Source organism: Thalassophryne amazonica, unplaced genomic scaffold (genome assembly GCF_902500255.1).
Source record: "Thalassophryne amazonica unplaced genomic scaffold, fThaAma1.1, whole genome shotgun sequence".
Classification (NCBI taxonomy): Eukaryota; Metazoa; Chordata; class Actinopteri; order Batrachoidiformes; family Batrachoididae; genus Thalassophryne; species Thalassophryne amazonica.
The window spans coordinates 66,941-88,581 of NW_022986273.1; the positions used below are offsets into that span (position 1 = coordinate 66,941).

A 21,641-nucleotide genomic window follows, 5' to 3' on the forward strand; every position below is an offset into this window, starting at 1 on the left:
AGCCACAGTTCACAGTGAAGACAGTGAAGCATGGTGGTGCAAGCATCATGATATGGGCATGTTTCTCCTACTATGGTGTTGGGCCTATATATCGCATACCAGGTATCATGTATCAGTTTGGATATGTCAAAATACTTGAAGAGGTCATGTTGCCTTATGCTGAAGAGGACATGCCCTTGAAATGGGTGTTTCAACAAGACAATGACCCCAAGCACACTAGTAAATGAGCAAAATCTTGGTTCCAAACCAACAAAATTAATGCTTCGCAGATGTGAAGAAATCATGAAAAACTGTGGTTATACAACTAAATACTAGTTTAGTGATTCACAGGATTGCTAAAAAAGCAGTTTGAACATAATAGTTTTGAGTTTGTAGCATCAACAGCAGATGCTACTATTATTGTGAACACCCCCTTTTCTACTTTTTTTTTTTACTAATAGCCCAATTTCATAGCCTTAAGAGTGTGCATATCATGAATGCTTGGTCTTGTTGGATTTGTGAGAATCTGCTGAATCTACTGGTACCTTGTTTCCCATGTAACAATAAGAAATATACTCAAAACCTGGATTAATCCCCCTACTTCCTGTTTTCCGTCCACTACAGCCCATCCATCTCTCAATCCTTCTGAGGAAGGCCTGAAACAGCAACCATCTGTATCGAGTGTCCTGACTTCAGGATCTATCAGAGGTTCTGCTTTCAAATCTTTTCTCAACTTTGCGTCCACCTCAACTCGTTCCTCACACTCGTGAGCTGGGAAAGGATCCATTCAATCAGCCATGTTTATTCCCTCTGCAGTGTCAGTTATGTGAGGCTGCAGAAGAACGTTTTCCAATCGAGATTGTCGCAAATTTGTCATGGAGAATGCTTTCAACGAGACATAGGAGGCCACTGTGTGTGACGTTAACACAGTCAGTGAGTGTAACATCACTATGTGAGCAGTTTTTGTTATGGCTTTTGCCACTGCCGCTACATGATGTGTGCATGGCGGTTGACCTTGTTCAGTTGTGTCAAGTTTTGAACTGTAGTACCTAAGTACTTGTCTTACACACCCTTTTTTCTGAAAAAGTGCAGCATTAACCACACCCCCTCTTTCAGAAACATCCAAATAGAAAGGAATGTTGTAGTCAGGAACAGCAAGTGAAGTCATTTGTGTCAACATTTGTTTGAAGGCAATAAATTGATTTTCTGCTTCAGGTGTCCACATGAGTTTGGCAGTGAGATTTCTATGTCCCTGGGTTTTTACCAAGTCCCTCAGAAGGCATGTATTGTCCACATAGCACGGAATGTAATTTCCGCTGTAACCAGTCAGTAACAAAAAGGACAGCATGTCTTTAACAGTTTCTGTTTTTTTGTGATGCAGAATAGAAGTTAGCTGAGAAGTGGAGACAGCTGAGGCATTCTGGGAAATCACTCTACCCAAGAATGTGACTCGTGGTCTACAGACATGGACTTTTTAATTTGCTGATTTTAAAGCCACATTGATGTAATTTCAAGAGAAGATTTTCTGTTGCCTTTAGGCAAGACTTGTCATCAGGAGCAGCCAACAAAAGATCATCCACATATTGAATCAACAGTGTCCTTTGGTAACTCAGTGTCTTTGAAGAGTTGTTTTAAAGTGTGATTGAACAGACCAGGGGAAAGAACAAAACCTTGAGGCATGGACGTCTACCTGCATTGCTGTCCATCAAAATGTGAAGGCAAAGCTATCTCTCAAATGTTCTGCTAATGGAATGCAGAAAAAAAGCATTTGCCAGATCCACAACTGTAAAAAACTTGGATTTGTCACAGGCAAACAAGTAGTAGCCACCACAGCATTGATTTGTCATAAATCATGTACCATACGATACTTATCAGAATTCGGCTTGGGGACAGGCAAAATAGGTGTGTTCCAGGAGGAGGAGCATGTTTCTAGAACACCTGAACTTAATAGTCCCTGTACTGTTACAGAGATTCCATCATGGGCTGCCGGAGACATAGGATACTGAGCACGCCAAATCGGTAAAGTAGGAGCTAATTCAAAAGTAATAGGTGGTATTGGACACCATCCCACATCTGTTGAGCCCTTGGACCAGACTCTGTGGTAAGGAGGCCAACAAAATGGGAGTGTGTTCATGGTCAGTCTGTTGTGCACCATGATGTCTTTCCAGAAACTGTATTTCCAAGGTCACCACATCAAGAGTGTGATGGCAGAGCATAAAAATAGGAACCAGAATGAGACCTTTTTAACCTCTTAAAATAGGTCTAGGTTCGCCGCCTTTGAACTTGTTCAAGGTCTGTGTCCCAAGAATGATACCTGTCAATCTCAAGACTCTGGCTTTGATCTGACTTGGGTGTAGTAATATGGCCGCCATGAGGCTTTTGGTGCTATTTAAAAAATAAATAAATATTGAAATTTGAACATATAAAACAAACCGAGAAAAAAAAATCTCAGAACTGAAAAGCAAATATTTGTCTGTGTTTTTTCAATGTTTAATGAGGTCAGTTTTATGTTTTTTTTCGATCAGCTGATGTTGACATATGACGTATATTTTCCTGCGACGCAGATGACGTCATTAGCAGACTGCGTCGTGTCCGAAAGAGCGAGCTTTTCGGTGTTAGCGCATCAGTCCGACCGGACCGGGACTCGGTTCTGAAGAAGTCTTTTCACGGTGCTCGACTGACTCTGTTCGTTTCCTCATCCGGTGTCGCTCGTGAGCAGAGTGGTGGTGACGTCACGGGCCCGCTGGTCTCGGACCAGACGGTCCCGGTTCGAAGGTTCGGAGGTTCGGCCGCTAAGATGTGGTTAAAGGTGTTCTTCCTACTCTTGTACTTCATGCTGCTGTTCGTGTTGGCCCGGTTCTTTGAGGTGGTTCTTTGGTACGAAACCGGCGTGTTTGGAACTCAGCTGGTGGATCCGGTTCGGCTCAGTTACACCGAACTGAAGACCATCCTGGAGAGTCGAGGACTGAGCTACTCTGGACTCAAGAAGAAGGAAGTCAGTGCCCTGCTCCAGAACTCAGGTGGGTTCTAAACCATGTAATAATAAGATAATATAACGATGATAATATCAACAACATCGTAATACTAGAAGCACTCAGAGAGTGCAAACCTCCGCCAAGGCCAGGGGGTCACTGACGCCATAACATCTACAATAACATCTACACGCCGTGGAATCATTGAACCTAAAAAAGTCTACATAAAAAGTCAGTAGTAAAAAAAGTTTCATCTGCTGTGACTGGATAGCATGTATCCTTAGCGCTTGGCATCACAGTTTATTGCAACTTGCACCTTTCCCAGAAGCTACTGTCATCTGAGCACTGATATTGATATTGCATGTGCTTACAGACAAAAACAAATAAGAGACAAAATTCAGTTTATTATTCAACTAAACTGCAAATATATGAATTTTTTTTAACATTTATGAAACACCTCTCTAAACAAGGCCATAGGGTCACTGACCCTAAAGAGATTCCCTCCTTGGCACAGTGATCTATTTCTTTTTGTCTCTTTCTCTAAAATTGTATATAATAATCATTAGATTATTAATATATAAACAAAAATAAATTCAAGAAATTACAATTTGAAAAAAAATGCACCCGAACGTGATGACAGCTGCAACTGCTTAATGCTAACTTTTAACATTGCAAATGCCATAGACATGCTAATGCGTTAGCATCGGGATGCGTATCGTGATCCGAATCACCACTAAAATTTAATCACTTGTTCCTCTTGTCATTTCCAACCACTCCACAAAATTTCATCAAAATCCGTTCAAAACGTTTTGAGTTATCCTGCTCACAGACAAACAAACAAACGCGACTGAAAACATAACCTCCTTGCGCAGGTAATAACATAATGAAACGATAAAATCCTAATAATATGCATATGTCACGGACATGAACGAGTGAAGCTCATCAGCATCTCACCATGTCGTTTAGGTCCTTCAGACTTCATTTTGAGTAAATGCTTCAGGGGAGCATTAGCATGGCAAAAACCTTTCAGAGCCCCCCAGACTCCCCCCCCCCCCCGCCTTTTTAAGCATTTTTCTTTTTTTGCCTCTCACATGCCTGGAAAAGCTCCTCGCCATCTAACCATGTCCTTTAGGTCCTTCAGACTTTTTTCAGTAAAATTCTTCTTGGGAGCATGAGCATGACTAAACCCTTTCAGCTTCTGGAGGGGCTCTGCTCCCCCATATTCCCCGCCTTTTTAAGCATTTTTCTTTTTTGCTTTTCAGCTGACTCCCTAATTACAGCCATTTAACCCCCTGCCACTTTAAGCATTTCTTTAATGTAGATGTAAATTAATATTCAAGGTTTTCAGCTAGTTGACAGTAGGGCTGTACAATATGGTACAAAATGACCAAATTATTGTATCTCAAAATTGCCATATAAATTGTCATGTAAATGTCACTTATATACATGCTGTCCATATTCTCGAGCCGCTTAGCCAAGTTCCCATGGGATAAAAAAGCTTTTCAACGTACCATCCCTGGTTCTCAAGACCAGGCACCTAAGTGGCTCTACTCTCTTTTTTTTCTTTAAAGATATTTAGGTGTACCTTAGTAAACACTCACAGAGTTCAACTTTAGATTTGGAATGTATAACAGAAGATATACCTTACTGAATTTTCATATCAGTATGATATACGATATGACTATGATTTGACACAAAGTGCAGCAACAGTGAAAATTAAACATTCTTAAACAAAACAGTAATAATACCACACTCATTTTGCACTCATCATAAGGTTAGGATACTGTGCCCTCCAAAAGTATTGGAACACTTGGAATTTCACACATTTTTATTTGTTTATGCCATTTTAAATACAAGAAATACAAAAAAAAATAAAGATTACAAATTTCTAAAATTATCTTCCTCAAACTGAAAGCAAATCTCTAAAACTTGATAATAGCTGTAAATAATAATCAGATTTATTGCCAGTTTTCTTTAGACAAGTCAGGGGATGGGGAAGTTACTGAATATATCTTGGACTTTATTTGCATCAGTTATGAAGAAATACAAAAGTTTCAAATTTAGGCTTTCATATCAAATGTACTTTCTGTCAAATTGTAGTTGAACTTTCAGGTCTTCTTTTTAAGAAAATCCTCCTCTAAAGCACTTCATCAGGAAGCTGGGTTTTATATTTTTAACTTATATCAAGTTGTAAAGATTTGCTTTCAGTTTGAATTAAGGAAGATAATTTTAGAAAAAAAATGCATTTGAAATGGAATAAACAAATTAAAATGTGTGAAATACCAAGTGTTCCAATAAATTTGAGGGCAACTGAGAAACACTGAGGAGCAGCATCTTACATCTCATATATAGTGCAGCAGATAAGAGAATATTTAGAGTGGAATCCTGCAAATGGTGATACAAGCATCAAATTTGGCACAAAAAATTCATAGACATGAACTCTTTAAAAAAAACTGATTGGCCACTTGAATTGTCAATAGGCAGCCAGGTCAAAATTAAAGTGGTCAAAATTAAAAGATGCTCCAATCATATAGAAAACTACACCACATTATTTGCCTGATCATAAAGATTCCAAAAAAGGTATAGTTTTGACAATCTGTGACTGAATGTTCTGGAGTTATGAGGTAAAAGCAGCAAGAATGGTGACAAAGGTCAGTTTCAGTTTGTACAGGGGTCAAGTTAAAGTTGTTCCATTAATTTGCTCCAGCTGTAGTTGTGCTGAAATTGATGCTTGTATCACCATTTGAAATATTGTTTCAGTTATCTGCTCCAACACAAGCCAACAGAGCATGAATCAGCTGCTGTCTGTTAGCTTAATCATGTGTATATAAGGCAACCCAAATTAAAGGAGAAATGCTGCTTTTAACAACCTGGACCTCATTTCTGGCATAAAATACGGTCGTTTACTCACCAATATAAGTTTGGTGTGATTAGAAGTCCATAGTCCAAACGACATGTTCAGTTCAAATCTGAAGCAAATATTTTATTCTTTTACTTAGGTGGATTAGAAAATGCACAGAATGATAAATCCACCAAAATAAATTCAGGAACCACTCAAAATCAGAAAACTTAACCAGAAAATTGTGAGTAGTGCAAACCAAAGACTTCAGTAAAAAAAGAAATAGCCTAAACCAAAAAGATGAAAAATAAGCAGCCCACTAAAAAAAAAAAAACAAGAACCAAAAAAAAAGAGCAACTGGATTACGTGAGGAAAAATGTTTGATAAAAGAACACAAAAAATGTGAGAACCAACAAAGTAAAAGCAGGGAGCAATCAAAAACAGAAAACTTAATACTGGATCCGGGAAAGGAATTAACTAAACAAAAATGAGAAAACTGGAACGGCTTCACCCTTTCACAACAACTCGTTGTCAAAAACCTGGCGTTAAGTTCTAGCAGAGACCTGATTGGATGTAGATGAGGGATGCTAGACAGCTTGTCCAAAAGACACAACAGGTGTGGAAAAACCCCCAGAAAAGCATGACCAAAAATAATGTCACACCAACCATCCAGAAGATTGTGAGTCCAATGGTTCTCTTTGAAGATGAGACTGAAGGTTGGATATGGACAGGAGGTTCAGGAGATGGTCAGGCTGCACGTTCAGGTGAAACACGTGGTGTGGACATGTCGGGTGATGTGCTCTCAAGTAAGAGCAGTGATGGCTTCAGCACCCCAGATGGCGTAGCTGCAGCAGGAGACATGACGGGTGCACGAACAGGTGATCATGCGGGTGCCACAGGAGGTCTGGAAGCAGGGCACGCTGTAGAGTGATATGAGCAATTCTACAGATAGTGCACCGCAGATCTTCCACGGTGCCGCAGATAAGATGGGAGGTGCACACGTTGCTGAATGCTCTAGCGACGTGATCTTTTCCACAGGCTCCTCTGCCTGTAGTTCCGGGACCACAGGAGGCGCAGATGACTCCGGAGGAGGGCAGGTCGCAGCGGATGTTGGGAGTTACATAGAAGGAACCCTCAGTCCACACGATTCAGCCAGTGGAGCGTGGTCTTCAGGAGGGCTGACTTCGAGGGAGGCGCTCTCACTGTTGGATGTTGTGGTGGAGCGCGTGTCGCGGGTCCTGCTGGCATACACACAGTGAGGCACAGACCTGACAAAGCATTTCCTGATGGCTCTGATGAAAATTCTGGAGATCACGGAGGTGCAATCACATCAGAGGTGTCAGGCAACAATGCTCCGTTGTCAGATGCAGCTGGGTATGGCAGCAGTTGCGCTCGGCGTTTTGGTGGTGTTGGCACCGTGGCCGTAGATGGTGTGGAGATATGCCTGGGTGCAGGTATGGGTGGCTGGCATGTCGAGTGTGATGTGAGCACTAAAGGCTGACTGGGAGCCGGCGTGAAAAAACAGAGAGACGAGACGGCTGCATCGGACCAAATGATTGATGAGGGTGTGTCAAAACAGAAGTCATTGACCTCTGATTAAAAAAGGAAGTCCATGGGATCTTCGATGTAAGGAGGAACTCGACCCTGCTTGAACCACGTCTTTATTTGAGCCAGATGCGGGTAAGCAGACACAATATCAGGTTCTGTTGACAGGATCTGGTCAAGCGCTGAAAAAATCTGTTTGCTGTTCTGCCGGTCTGGGCTGTCCTGATATTCAAAAAATACGTCTTGAATCTTTAAAAAGATATTTTCAGTGTCTTGGAGAGCCAGCCCTTCAATTTCTGATGATGTGTCATCGTCGAGCTCCATCCATTCTGATTTGCTGTCATCCAGTGGGGGGCTGGCCGGCAGGTGCTGCTCTGGTTCTTTAATCCAGGCTGGGAGCCTGTTCGCTAACTCAGGAAACAAATTATACAGTCAGGAGTTAGCCTCCAGCGTTTCCCACGCTTGATCTAAGAAATCAAATTTCTCCCTCGGATAGATGCAGTCGCGAAAGTAGACAAAAAAAAAAAAAAAACCTGTAGATCTGAGAAGATCCTCTTGATTACAGTCATATCCGGGTTTGAGTCTGCAGAATGACTGCTTACCGGCATGACGGGATCTGAGTCCACTGTGTCTGGGTTCTGGTTAGTTCATCCTGTCAGGAATTGTGATGACGTGGCACGGCAGGCTGTCAGAGGTACGGGCAGTTGTGAGGCAGTGGCGTTGTCAGTAATGAGCAGAGTTCAAGCACGGACAAACAGGTGTATAGGAGGAAGCAGAAACACTATCACAAACAAGCAGGGTTCAGGCATGGTGAAGCAGGTTAACTGGCTCAGACAAAAGGCAAGATCAAAACAGGCGAGGGTCGTACATGGCAAGGTAACAGGCTATGGCAGAAAAACGAGAGGATTGGAATGAGGCAATATGAACAACGAGCTAGCACAGAACAGAGGACAACATGGGGCTTAAATGCAGAGAGTACTCAGTGAGTGGTGTGAAGCAGGTGCAGGGAGGAAGGTGTGGCCGGACGAGAGTGAAGTGACAGGTGGGCGTGTTGAACACAAGTAGCAAAGACAGAAATGTGATGGGGACAAGACAAATGTAAAACAACTAAGAAATAAAGATACCTAAAATCCAAACGTGAGAGGAACTGAGTTAACAAATGCAAGAACTGAAAAAGATGAAGAGAAAATAAAAGGCTGGGTCTAAACTAGGACAGAACTCAACATGTGGCTGAGGTATAACAGATAATCTCCCCACCATAACGTGATAACAGAATGACTAAGCAAAAAAAAAAAAAAATGCAGAGACTAAACTAGAACAGAACTTAACATATGGCTGAAGCATAACAGATAATATAAGCAATGACTAAAGTGGAAAAACAGAATATAAATACTCAGGGCCGGACAGAAGGACAAAGAGAGGGAAACAGGTGAAGACTGTGGGACAAAACATGATTCCGGGCAGGACCAGGGTCAAAGCATGACAACAATAACAATTATACGATAATGCAATAATAACATGATAATACAATCATAGTGTCATCATCATGATGATAAAAACAAAATAATATGATAATGTGATAATAATAACATCATAACAATGACAATACACTCATAGCATTGTAATAACCATAAGGCATTTACATTGTAATAATACAATCCAATCATAACAACATTGTAATGATAATAATAATACGACAACATCATAATGTTGTTCATTCAGCTGCTTCCGGTTTTGTTCAGGGTCGCCACAGCGGATACAGCCAGATCCGCATTGGTAATTGGCACAAGTTTTATGCCGGATGCCTTTGCTGACGCAACTCCAGTTTTACCTGGAGAAACACACAAAGCCGCTGGTGCTCCAAAGAGGTCTCCCATCCAAGTACTAACCAGATCCTGCCCTGCTTAGCTTCTGAGATCTGACGGGATCAGACTGATACAGAGCAGACCCGCTCCACAACAACATCATAATATGATATTAACAATGTCATAATAAAAAAGTGAGTCCCTTCAACTGCTCCCTTGTTTCCACTCAGGCTTGCCACAGCAGATCCAAGGTGGATGTGCATGATGATTTGACACAAGTTTTACGCTGGATATCCTTCCTGACACATTTGGTATTGGGGTTCCGCACTGGAACAAAGCGCACTAACCACTTGCCCCCCCCCCCCCCCCCCCCCCCCGCCGAACAGTGTCGTAATAACATAATATAATAATATAATAGCAACATTATAATTTACACCATAATCATAACAGCATAATAATACAATAATAACATTGTAAAATCTAATAATAATAAAATAATATTAATATCAATATCATAACCGCTTCAGTTTTTCCTCCATCTATTAAATGATCAAAGAATCCAGTAATAACAACTCAACACGATCATGTGGTTCGTGTGCTTGTTTCCAGAGTAGAAGGTTCTTGGTTCAAGACCACTCCTGCTCTTGGTGTAATGTGAAATTGCATCAGGAAGGGCATCTGGTGTAAAACCTGTGCCAAATCAATGTGCAAATCCATGTCGGCTCTGTGGTGACCCTGAATGAAACAAGAGAGAAGTGGAAGGGACTTACTTATACAGTAGTGTTCAGAATAATAGTAGTGCTATGTGACTAAAAAGATTAATCCAGGTTTTGAGTATATTTCTTATTGTTACATGGGAAACAAGGTACCAGTAGATTCAGTAGATTCTCACAAATCCAACAACACCAAGCATTCATGATATGCACACTCTTAAGGCTATGAAATTGGGCGATTAGTAAAAAAAAGTAGAAAAGGGGGTTTTCACAGTAATAGTAGCATCTGCTGTTGACGCTACAAACTCAAAACTATTATGTTCAAACTGCTTTTTTAGCAATCCTGTGAATCACTAAACTAGTATTTAGTTGTATAACCACAGTTTTTAATGATTTCTTCACATCTGCGAGGCATTAAATTTGTTGGATGGAACCAAGATTTTGCTGGTTTACTAGTGTGCTTGGGGTCATTGTCTTGTTGAAACACCCATTTCAAGGGCATGTCCTCTTCAGCATAAGGCAACATGACCTCTTCAAGTATTTTGACATATCCAAACTGATCCATGATACCTGGTATGCAATATATAGGCCCAACACCATAGTAGGAGAAACATGCCCATATCATGATGCTTGCACCACCATGCTTCACTGTCTTCACTGTGAACTGTGGCTTGAATTCAGAGTTTGGGGGTCGTCTCACAAACTGCGGCCCTTGGACCCCAAAAGAACAATTTTATTCTCATCAGTCCACAAAATATTCCTCCATTTCTCTTTAGGCCAGTTGATGTGTTCTTTGACAAATTGTAATCTCTTCTGCACGTCTTTTATTTAACAGAAGGACTTTGCGGGGGATTCTTGCAAATAATGTAGCTTCACACAGGCGTCTTCTAACTGTCACAGCACTTACAGGTAACTCCAGACTGTCTTTGATGATCCTGGAGCTGATCAATGGGTGAGCCTTTGCCATTCTGGTTAGTCTTCTATCCATTTTGATGGTTGTTTTCCGTTTTCTTCCACTCGTTTCTGTTTTGTTTGTCCATTTTAAAGCATTGGAGATCATTGTAGATGAACAGCCTATAATTTTTTGCACCTGCGTATACGTTTTCTCCTCTCCAATCAACTTTTTAATCAAACTATGCTGTTCTTCTGAACAATGTCTTGAACGTCCCATTTTCCTCAGGCTTTCAAAGAGAAAAGCATGTTCAACAGGTGCTGGCTTCATCCTTAAATAGGGGACACCTGATTCACACCTGTTTGTTCCACAAAATTGACAAACTCACTGACTGAATGCCACACTACTATTATTGTGAACACCCCCTTTTCTACTTTTTTTTTTTACTAATAGCCCAATTTCATAGCCTTAAGAGTGTGCATATCATGAATGCTTGGTCTTGTTGGATTTGTGAGAATCTACTGAATCTACTGGTACCTTGTTTACCATGTAACAATAAGAAATATACTCAAAACCTGGATTAATCTTTTTAGTCACATAGCACTACTATTATTCTGAACACTACTGTACATCATGTATTCATTTTCAGTATGTGATGTTGTAAGGGTTAGGAGATCACTGAATAACCCAGAACCATCCATCCAGTTTTGAAGTCTGGCCTTTTCGCACTTAAAGCTGTAGGGCCACCCAAATTTCACTATACTGACAAAATTTAGTTTCTACTGAAATCCTAGCATTTTAATGTTGGTTTATTTTAGAAACATCTTGTACAATCACAGATCATGTTTTTCTGGGGGGAATTCCATAACAAATATTTTATTTACCTTTTAACAGCATCTGCAGGAGGGCATGCGTTGGCGCATGCATGAGCTTTTGAAAAGACAGGAAGTCACCTTCCGCGCATGTAGTGTGCACTCCTATGTCCGGGAGATGTCTTGTAAATCACTTCAGAGGTGTTGTCTGGTTACAAAATAGCGTTTTTGTTTTAGAAGTCTTTATTTCTTGCTCACTTTTGCATAATATATGATAAACATGTTAGATTTACACAGAAACACAGCAGTTTCTGTGCAGATTTCACCATGTTGGATTAGCAGCCAGAAAGACCAGCCAGTGATGTCACAGTGCCCCTCTAATCTGACTGTCTGTCACCATGTCTTTCTCAGAAAGTCCCCACGTCATCTATGATGTCACGGTCATAGACTGTATTGGTTTCAACCCTCATCGCCTTAAGGCCGCCTGTTCTTTTGAAAATTTACCCTTCAGGGGTACTATTTATTAATTTCTCCTAGACAACGACAAATTTTGATTGTATTGGTAATGCCATATTATGAATCTCCTATTTAAAGGCTAATAAAATTGTAGTGGTGTCTTTATGCCTTAAATCTTAAAATGCTTAGTAGCCCTTGTTCCAGCCTCGCTAGCTGACCAAGCTAGCTATCCAGTAGTAGTGTGCAGGGGCAGCAGGCTAAAGGCAGCTGACCTGAACAAACACAACGAGCTCATCAGGAATGCTGGCTACGCCCTGGGGGTGGAGCTGGAGTCTGTGGTGGACGTGTCAGAGAGGAGAATGCTGAGGAAACTGCTCAGCATCCAGGACAATATAACAGAATGCATGCCACACTGACGTCCTGTCACAGCACCTTCAGCCACAGACTGAGACCACCAAGGTGCACCACAGAACACCACAGGAGGTCTTTCCTACCTGTGTGATCAGACTGTATAACTCCTCCCCCCTCTGCAGGATGAACACACAATGAAAAGAGTTACTCAGTTATATGTAATATTGATGAACATCTTGTGCAAATGTCTTCATAAAAACAACCCCCCCCCCCCCCCCCAAAAAAAAAACAAAACAAAACAAAAAAACGTATATTGTTCACGGTTTACTGTCACTGTTTCGGTACTCTGGCAAAATACTTTCCTTCTGGATGGATGAAGTTGATCTTATTCTTAATAATAATAACGGTAATAATGGGAGACTTGTATGTCCCAACCATCACTTAGACCACATAAAGAATCACACAGTTTTATAGGTTTTGTTAATGGCACTTTGGCTTTTTCAGCACTGTTTCTGGTGTGAAACAGTTTTTAACAGTGCTAACAGTGAGAGAACATTTCATGGAAAACAAAAACAAATGTGTGCAGTGCCGACGTAAAGGTGGAAGGGAAGTCCTCCGACTAATGTGTGACTTTTATTATTTTTTACTTGTTAAAATCTGTGTTGTAGATGTCAGATTCTGACGCCTTCTATTGAAAGCTCTGACTGCTCTGATGTGGAGTGCGGTGGGAGCTTTTAATGTTGCAAAGCACTCAGCTGTCCATTGGACGCGCTGAAATTATGATTCACATCCACATTCATGATTATTTTGCCATAATTGTTGTTGGCGTTATTAATAAAATAACACCTTGTAATACTGCAGGGGAAACACTGAATAACCATGTCATAGGAACCTCATAATAACATGATAATAACAACATCCATCAGCTAGTAACAATAACCGAAAATAACCCTCTGATGATAACCTCGTAATACTGATAATATTACAGTTCCTGTAACTGGACCCCTGTCACCACAGCACCTGAATGCATCGCCAGGCCGTGTTTCTTGAAGTTGTCTCTGTTTTTTAAAGGGAATGGAGCTTCTTCAGGTTTCAGTTCAGATCCTAGCGTGACTAAAGCAGGGTGTGAAAAAGGTTTTAAGGTGGGTTTTGGCATGTTGCCCGTCCCAGGGTGAGTGCGTGGCGGGCAGGCTTTTCACTCTTGTCCTGTCTGTTGTCCAACAGGAGAGTTGACGGAGGGGGAGCTGTACTCAGCCATGAAGGAAAAGGAGCGAGTAGGAGGAGGAGCAGGAGGCGCCAGCATCACACACTTCAGTGGAGAAATGCACTTCTATGAGTTAGTGGAGGACACCAAGGACGGGATGTGGCTGGTTCAGGTAAACCTCTCGGCCAATCAGTGTAGGCCCAAGTTAAAGTGCACACAAACATTCACCGATAAGAAACAGACATCAGTAGAGTGCACGGTAAAAATCATGAATCAGCACAAAGAACGAAACAAAGAATACTGTGACTTTGTCTGCAACAAATGTTCCTTTAACTGCTGAAACTGGCCTCAACGTTGCAACTCACAGAGTGTTAGGATGCAAAGGAGCATCAGCGCTCTGCTCACGGAAAACCACCGAACTAATGGGCGCGTCAAACAAGACGTTAAAGCCCAAGTCATAGTCTGAAGCTCGGACCATCCAGTCAAAAAAGCAAAAAACAATATGAAAATGCAGCATGGCGATGGTCATTCACAGGGCTGCACCCTAACATCGGTGTGTGTGTGTGTGTGTGTGTGTGTGTGCCTGTGTGTGAGAGAGAGACAGAGAGAGTGGGGGAATGTGAGGCATCATTATAAAGCATATGGTATGGTACAGAGGTGACATGATACCAGTGAGTACTGAAAATTTATACTTAACCTCTTAAACCCTAGAGTCCCCAAATTTGGGGACTTGCCCTGTTTTGGAACATTTGAACACTCATAACTAACCAATGCTGACACCAACATACACTTATTATGCATCAAAATGTCAAGCAAAGTCTCCTCTACAAAAGTATCCACTTCAATCACATATCACCTAACCACAGCTGAAATGCCAAGCAAATAAAGACATAAATCGGAATTCATTTTTTGGGAAAAAACTCATTTACTCCTACAAAGTATTATTTACTTTCAATTTTTTTGCATCCACAACATCCCCTAGGACTTGTCTTTTAGCTGATCCAAACTTTTGCATTTTTGACCTTGTACAAGCTGAGAAATAAATCATGATGTATGGGTATGTGATTTTGGTGAAATAGGCTCTAGGGCTTAAGGCAGGGGTGGGCAATCATGTGCCATGAAGGGCCGAAGCACTGCAGGTTTTCCTTGCTACCAATCATCTCAGCAGGTGATTTCATTAATGTTCAGGTGTTTCAGCAGGTGATTTCATTGACAACCAGGTGTTTATGTTCAAGGGAGAAGCTCATCAGCAACCCACCTGCTGAGGTGATTGGTTGCAAGGAAAACATGCAGTGTCTCGGCCCTCGTTGCCCACCCTTGGCTTAAGGGGTTAAGTAAAAGCACAATTCCTACCACCACCCCATCCCCCAAAAGACCCTCAAGTGAAAGCAAAAATTTCCTCTTTGAGAAACATTCTCATGAAAAGTAAAAAAAGTATCAACTTAACCATCTGGGGTCCAGGGTAAAATTGGCCATTTTGGACTACTTTTGGTTTTACCTTCGTAAAACCAAAATAACTGTTTACTTGGCCTTGTTTGGTGTAATTTGTTTCAGCACAACCTCATCTGTGTGACTTTATAGTTTTCTTTCATTCTGACATACTGTATTAACACAATGAACCTAAATTCACACAAAAACATAAAATCCAAATAGAAGGGTTTTTTTTAACGGTTTAAAATGAAAAACATGTTTAACAAATTATTTTTACCTGAGGCCATCAAAATATGGCCATTGGGTATTGAGAAGGGTTTGACACATCCATCTGTCTGTGCTTAGCAACACTGTTAAACTAACATAAACCACAATAACAACATTTAAAACGTCAAAACCCCAAAGTTCCATGGTGCATTGCAGCACAATGTTCACTGTTTGCCGGTTGGCTAAAAGTGAAAATTTCTTAAAAAATGTTTGTCCTATCAACTTCCCGTTTTCGCAGTGTTCATCCTTGACCCAGAATACATAAGCAAACCAAACAGCAAATGTCAGCTGTCCCCAGTTTTTGCGTGATTGAATCCACATGCATGTGTGCACTTAATGGCCACTTGGCTATTTTTTATATATATATATATATATATATATATATATATATATATATATATACACACACACACACACACACACACACACACACACACACACACACACACACAGTAGTGTGTAGGGAAAAAAGTAGAAAAGGGGGTGTTCACAATAATAGCAGCATCTGCTGTTGATGCTACAACTCAAAACTATTATGTTCAAACTGCTTTTTTAGCAATCCTGTGAATCACTAAACTAGTATTTAGTTGTATAACCACAGTTTTTCATGATTTCTTCACATCTGTGAGGCATTAATTTTGTTGGTTTGGAACCAAGATTTTGCTGGTTTACTAGTGTGCTTGGGGTCATTGTCTTGTTGAAACACCCATTTCAAGGGCATGTCCTCTTCAGCATAAGGCAACATGACCTCTTCAAGTATTTTGACATATCCAAACTGATCCATGATACCTGGTATGCGATATATAGGCCCAACACCATAGTAGGGGAGAAACATGCCCATATCATGATGCTTGCACCACCATGCTTCACTGTCTTCACTGTGAACTGTGGCTTGAATTCAGAGTTTGGGGGTTGTCTCACAAACTGTCTGCGGCCCTTGGACCCAAAAAGAACAATTTTACTTTCATCAGTCCACAAAATATTCCTCCATTTCTCTTTAGGCCAGTTGATGTGTTCTTTGGCAAATTTTAACCTCTTCTGCATGTCTTTTATTTAACAGAGGGACTTTGCGGGGGATTCTTGCAAATAAATTAGCTCCACACAGGCGTCTTCTAACTGTCACAGCACTTACAGGTAACTCCAGACTGTCTTTGATCATCCTGGAGCTGATCAATGGGTGAGCCTTTGCCATTCTGGTTAGTCTTCTATCCATTTTGATGGTTGTTTTCCGTTTTCTTCCACACATTTCTGTTTTTTTTTTAATCCATTTTAAAACATTGGAGATCATTGTAAATGAACAGCCTATAATTTTTTGCGCCTGCGTATAAGTTTTCCCCTCTCCAATCAACTTTTTAATCAAACTATGCTGTTCTTCTGAACAGTGTCTTGAACGTCCCATTTTCCTCAGGCTTTCAAAGAGAAAAGCATGTGAACACCCCCTTTTCTACTTTTTTTACTAACAGCCCAATTTCATAGCCTTAAGAGTGTGCAGATCATGAATGCTTGGTCTTGTTGGATTTGTGAGACTCTACTGAATCTACTGGTACCTTGTTTCCCATGTAACAATAAGAAATATACTTAAAACCTGGATTAATCTTTTTAGTCACATAGCACTACTATTATTCTGAACACTACTGTATATACACACACATACACACACACACACAGTTGTATGCAAAAGCTTGGGCACCCCTGATAATTTTCATGATTTTCCTTTATAAATCATTGATTGTCTGGATCAGAAATTTCAGTTAAATATATCATATAACAGATGAACACACTGATATTTGAGAAGTGAAATGAAGTTTCTGGTATTTACAGAAAGTGTGCAATAATATTTAAACAAAATTAGGCAAGTGCATAAATTTGGGCACCCTTGTCATTTTATTGATTTGAATACATTTAGCACTAATTATTGGAACACAAAATTGGTTTGGTAAGCTCATTGACCTTTGACCTCCTTACACAGGTGAATCCAATCATGAGACAGGGTATTTAAGGTGGCCATTTACAAATGTTTCCCCTTTTTGCATCTCTTCTAATGAGTGGCATTTTTGATTGGTTTAGGTTGTGCATTTTCCACCAATGGTAAAGAGAAATTCATGTTTTTTTTTCATTATTGCTGCAGCCAGAGAGAGGAGGAGGAAAAGAAACTCCTGGCGTTCATGTGTGTGCTGCATGAAATGCGCTCCACGCATTAATATCTAGGAAAAAGCATGGCGAAAATTATAAATCATGATTCAAGTTTTACTGGGCCTATCAACAAAATTTAAAAATTGATATTTAGTTTCAAGTCTGCACTTTCAACACACATTCAAATGAAGACTCAGTGTGGTGGATTTGATGGGACAACCGCTTAATTCTTATTTCTTGCAGTCCTCATGAAAATTCTCAGCCCTGGGGGGCATTTTATAATTACCAGTCCTGTACAGTAAAACATTTCCATGGACCTCGTTCTGATGCACGTGCACATACACACTGGCTGTGCTGCACTGATGCACTTTGTATTTGATTCAGATTCATTAAAACAACTATCCGTGCTGTCTTATTGGCTGAACTTTGTGCTGCTGAAAACACACGACACCTGTTTTTACCATGTGCACGCTTATCCCCCATTTTTAACTGTAGGTTAAACTTAGGTTTAACTTTAGGTTCAGAGGGACAAACTGTGCACATCGTGCATTCCGCAACACACTTGCATTCATTTTCTCTACCCGTTTACTCCAATCATGGGTCACGGGGACCTGGAGCCTATACTAGCTGTTATAGGGTGAGAGGCGGGGTTCACCCTGGACAGGACACCAGTCTGTCACAGGGTCACATGCAGATGGACACGCATGCACATCAGTCCGAGTGGGATCTGTGTTGGATCTTAGCTTGGGATTTTTTCTTCTTCTTTCAGCTGCTCCCATTAGGGGGCGCCACAGCAGATCAATCATTTTCATCTCACCCTGTCTTTTGTAACTTCCTCTGTCACACCAACCACCTGCAGGTCCTCCCTCACCACATCCATAAACCTCCTCTTTGGCCTCCCTCTTCTCCCGCCTGGTGGCTCCATCCTCCATGCCTGAACCATCTCAGTCTCGCCTCTCTGACTTTGTCTCCAAACTGTCCCACCTGAGCTGTCCCTCTGATATCTTCATTCGTAATCCTGTCCATTCTCATCACTCCCAAAGATTCCTGTATATTTTTCAAATCACAGTCTTTATTGCAGACAAAAATAATATTGCGTTGTCAGTTTTTTCAAACAGGTGCAGCCTGACCCAGTGCTCATGTCCCATAAATGACGGATCTACCTGTGCTCTTTTGGGCGTGTTTGTCTAACAACTAACTAGCTAATAACTGTTTAGTCTGGCATCAGAAAGTGTTTGCACCATAGACCAGCAAAATCCTGGTCTAAAGTCCAACACAGTGTATTTCTGGAATGGAAAGGGTGCAGTCATCGAAAAGCTTTACGTGATGGGTCCATGACGTGCATAAAGTCTGCATACAGGGAGGCTCAATAACCCATGAAATGGAACTGAATATAAATAAATGTAGCTGAAAGCTGGATAGAAAGCCCAGGCTTGCTACAAAAACTTGATGTGATCATGTGAAAAACATGTCAATTAGTGCCCTCTCAAATATGTGTTCAGAGCAGTCTGGCCCAGTCTGATTTAGATACAGTGATGCAGAGGTATCGCTGGCTCTCACCTGCAAAGTCTTTCATCAGTCAAAACAAGATCAGGGCTGTGAAAACTCTGCAGATCCGTGAAATTCCATGGATTTCATCATGGGGAGGAGGAGGGGGGTGTTAGTGTTAACTTTGTAATTGTGATTGTCATTGAGTTTTTAAAATGTCTGTCGCACAGTGTTCTTTTTTTACGACATCGTGCAAGTCTTATAAGTCCATGGACACTGATCTGTGTGTTACAGATACAAATCAGTGTCCTCAGATCCGCGGAGTTTCGAGGACAAAAAATCCTGGCTGTTGCAACAGTTGTCATAAAACGGGACCGGTTGGTTGCTGCTTAAGCTAAACGTAGTATGTGGACATCGCAAACCTTTAGACCTCTAAAGTTTTTAAAAGAAGACTTGTGCAGCATGTCTCTGCCATGGACCAACGTCGCACAGAGAGAAGATGGCGAGAAAGACTGTTTGAAAAAGTCTGATAAGGACAAGAATCCATGGAATTGTCGCTGGCTTCATCAACACACCTGAAAGATAAAAGAAACGGGAAAAGTGAACTGTGCCATCAGGAAACACGGTAAGAATTTTTCTCTCTGGAAAATAAACATTGTACTGTTCAAACAGGATTTTAGAAAAGATTATGTGACTTTTGCCGTTAATCTAGACTTTCTTTCATTGGGGAAAAAAGACTGGCTTTGGATGGATTTAGATGAATTTACACAAAAATATAAATGAGTTTTTATTAATGTAGACTTTTTTCATGGGAAAAAGACACTGTGGCTTTGAATGAATTTACAGGAATTTACACAAGAATATGTGGCTTTTTTACTATAAGGTATGTTATTGATATTTTACCATGATTTTCAAAATATTCTACAAGCTTTAGCTGATTTTTAAAATGCTTTAACAGTCTTTTTAGTCTTCATGAATTTAATGTAGTTTTAATTGTTCTGCGTTAATGCATAATTTGGTTTACAATTAAAAGGAAAATCATTCCAGGTCCTACTTCCATGTCATATTCTGTTATTTCAACACAAACATTGACGGTTCAAATGATTGAATACAGGTTGAATACAGGGTCATTTAAATATGCACTAATTTTGAGATTTTTTTGTTCAAGGAGATGCTGAAAATGTATCATTAGATAAAACATGAATTTGGTTTCTGGGATCCCACAGGGCCCGAGACGTCCTCCTGGGGGCCTATGCCCCCCAGACCCCTTGCAAAGTTTTCTCGGATTTCACAATTTTCATTTCACAGCCCTGAAAGATAGAAATAGAATGAGTCTTGGTCTGAAGATCCATTCCAGCCATTCACAAGCAAAGATGGGGCGAGGATCACCACTTTGTGAACAACTGTGTGGAAAAATAGTCCAATAGTTTAAGAACAATGTTTTTTCAACATTCAATTGCAAGGAATTTAGGGATTCCATCATCTACAGTCCATAATATAATCAGAAGATTCAGAGAATCTGGAGAACTTTCTACACGTAAGCGGCAAGGCCGAAAACCAATATTGCATGCCAGTGACCTTCGATTCCTCAGGCGGCACTGCATTAAAAACCAACATCTTTGTGTAAAGGATCTTACTGCGTGGGCTCAGGAAGACTTCAGAAAACCATTGTCAGTTAGCACAGTTCGTCACTACATCTACAAGTGCAAGTTAAAACTCTACCATGCAAAGCGAAAGCCATACATCAACAACATCCAGAAATGCCACCACCTTCTCTGTGCCCGAGCTCATTTGAAATGGACAGACGCAAATGGGTTCCAAGATGGCGCCTGTGACTGGCATGGCCATCGCTCGGCTCTTGTTGTGTTGGTTACTAATGGCCACTTTTACAACATATGTTATTTTAGCAGCCCGACTAGCAGATGGAGGTCTCTTGGCTTTACGGGCTTACGATCGGGACTCTTTGTTTCATATCAAGGAGACGATGGAGAGCCTATTTGCTACACGAGACAGGTACAACCAGGCGTTTCCTTCGCCCCTAACTATCGGCTCCGACTCACCTGATTATCCGCTGCTGTTGCGGGTGCCGTGTAAGATCTGCAGGAGACTGAGGAAAAAAAGGCTTTTTGGATAAGAGGAGAAGAGGCTCGCGGTCTGGTGTCCAGGTGAAGAGAAGGCGCGCAGTGGCGCGTTTGGGCATGGGCGTCAGCGCCGGCGGCCGAGGACGGGCTCGCTTCCTCTACCACATTCCTCTCTTTGATGTGTGCGATGGCACATCTGCATCAACACCTGTTCGGTTAGATACGGGTGTTCTAGACTTTTCGCAGTGCTGGTATCCTGGTGGCATAGTTCCATCGCTACTGTGCATTTCCGTGTTTACGCCTCCACCTGCACGGATCAGCAGGAGTCCACGTGACCGCTGCCTTCGTCCTATCCCATTGCGAGCCTCAGACAGCGCCTACGTGACGTTTTCCACCTTGCGCCTTGGTTTATTGAACGTGCGTTCAATCGCCAATAAATCATTTTCCCCGAATGATCTTATATCAACGGAAATGTTGGACTTAATGTGCTTTTCGGAGATTTGGCAGAGAGAAGAGGAATTTCTTCATTTAAATGAGCTCTGCCCTGCTGGGTTCTGTGTCCTTGGGAAGCCCCGCCCCTGTCGCCGTGGTGGGGGCATTGCCATCGTTTATAAAGAGGATTATGTTTGTAAAGGGGTACAGTCACAGGATTTTCCCTCCTTTGAATCACAGT

At 41.2% G+C, this 21,641-nt stretch overlaps 1 protein-coding gene across 1 annotated transcript in view; it reads left to right on the top strand.

Moving 5' to 3' along the window:
- Positions 1 to 2,537: 2,537 nt before the first annotated feature.
- The window catches only part of rnf103 (ring finger protein 103), a 56,228-nt gene continuing 37,124 nt past the window's right edge, over positions 2,538 to 21,641 (top strand). Inside the window, exons 1-2 of the mRNA XM_034165471.1 lie at positions 2,538 to 2,999; positions 13,589 to 13,740. Of these exons, the coding sequence (XP_034021362.1) occupies positions 2,777 to 2,999; positions 13,589 to 13,740 (375 nt within the window). The 5' untranslated portion in view covers positions 2,538 to 2,776. The remainder of the gene's footprint in view (positions 3,000 to 13,588; positions 13,741 to 21,641) is intronic.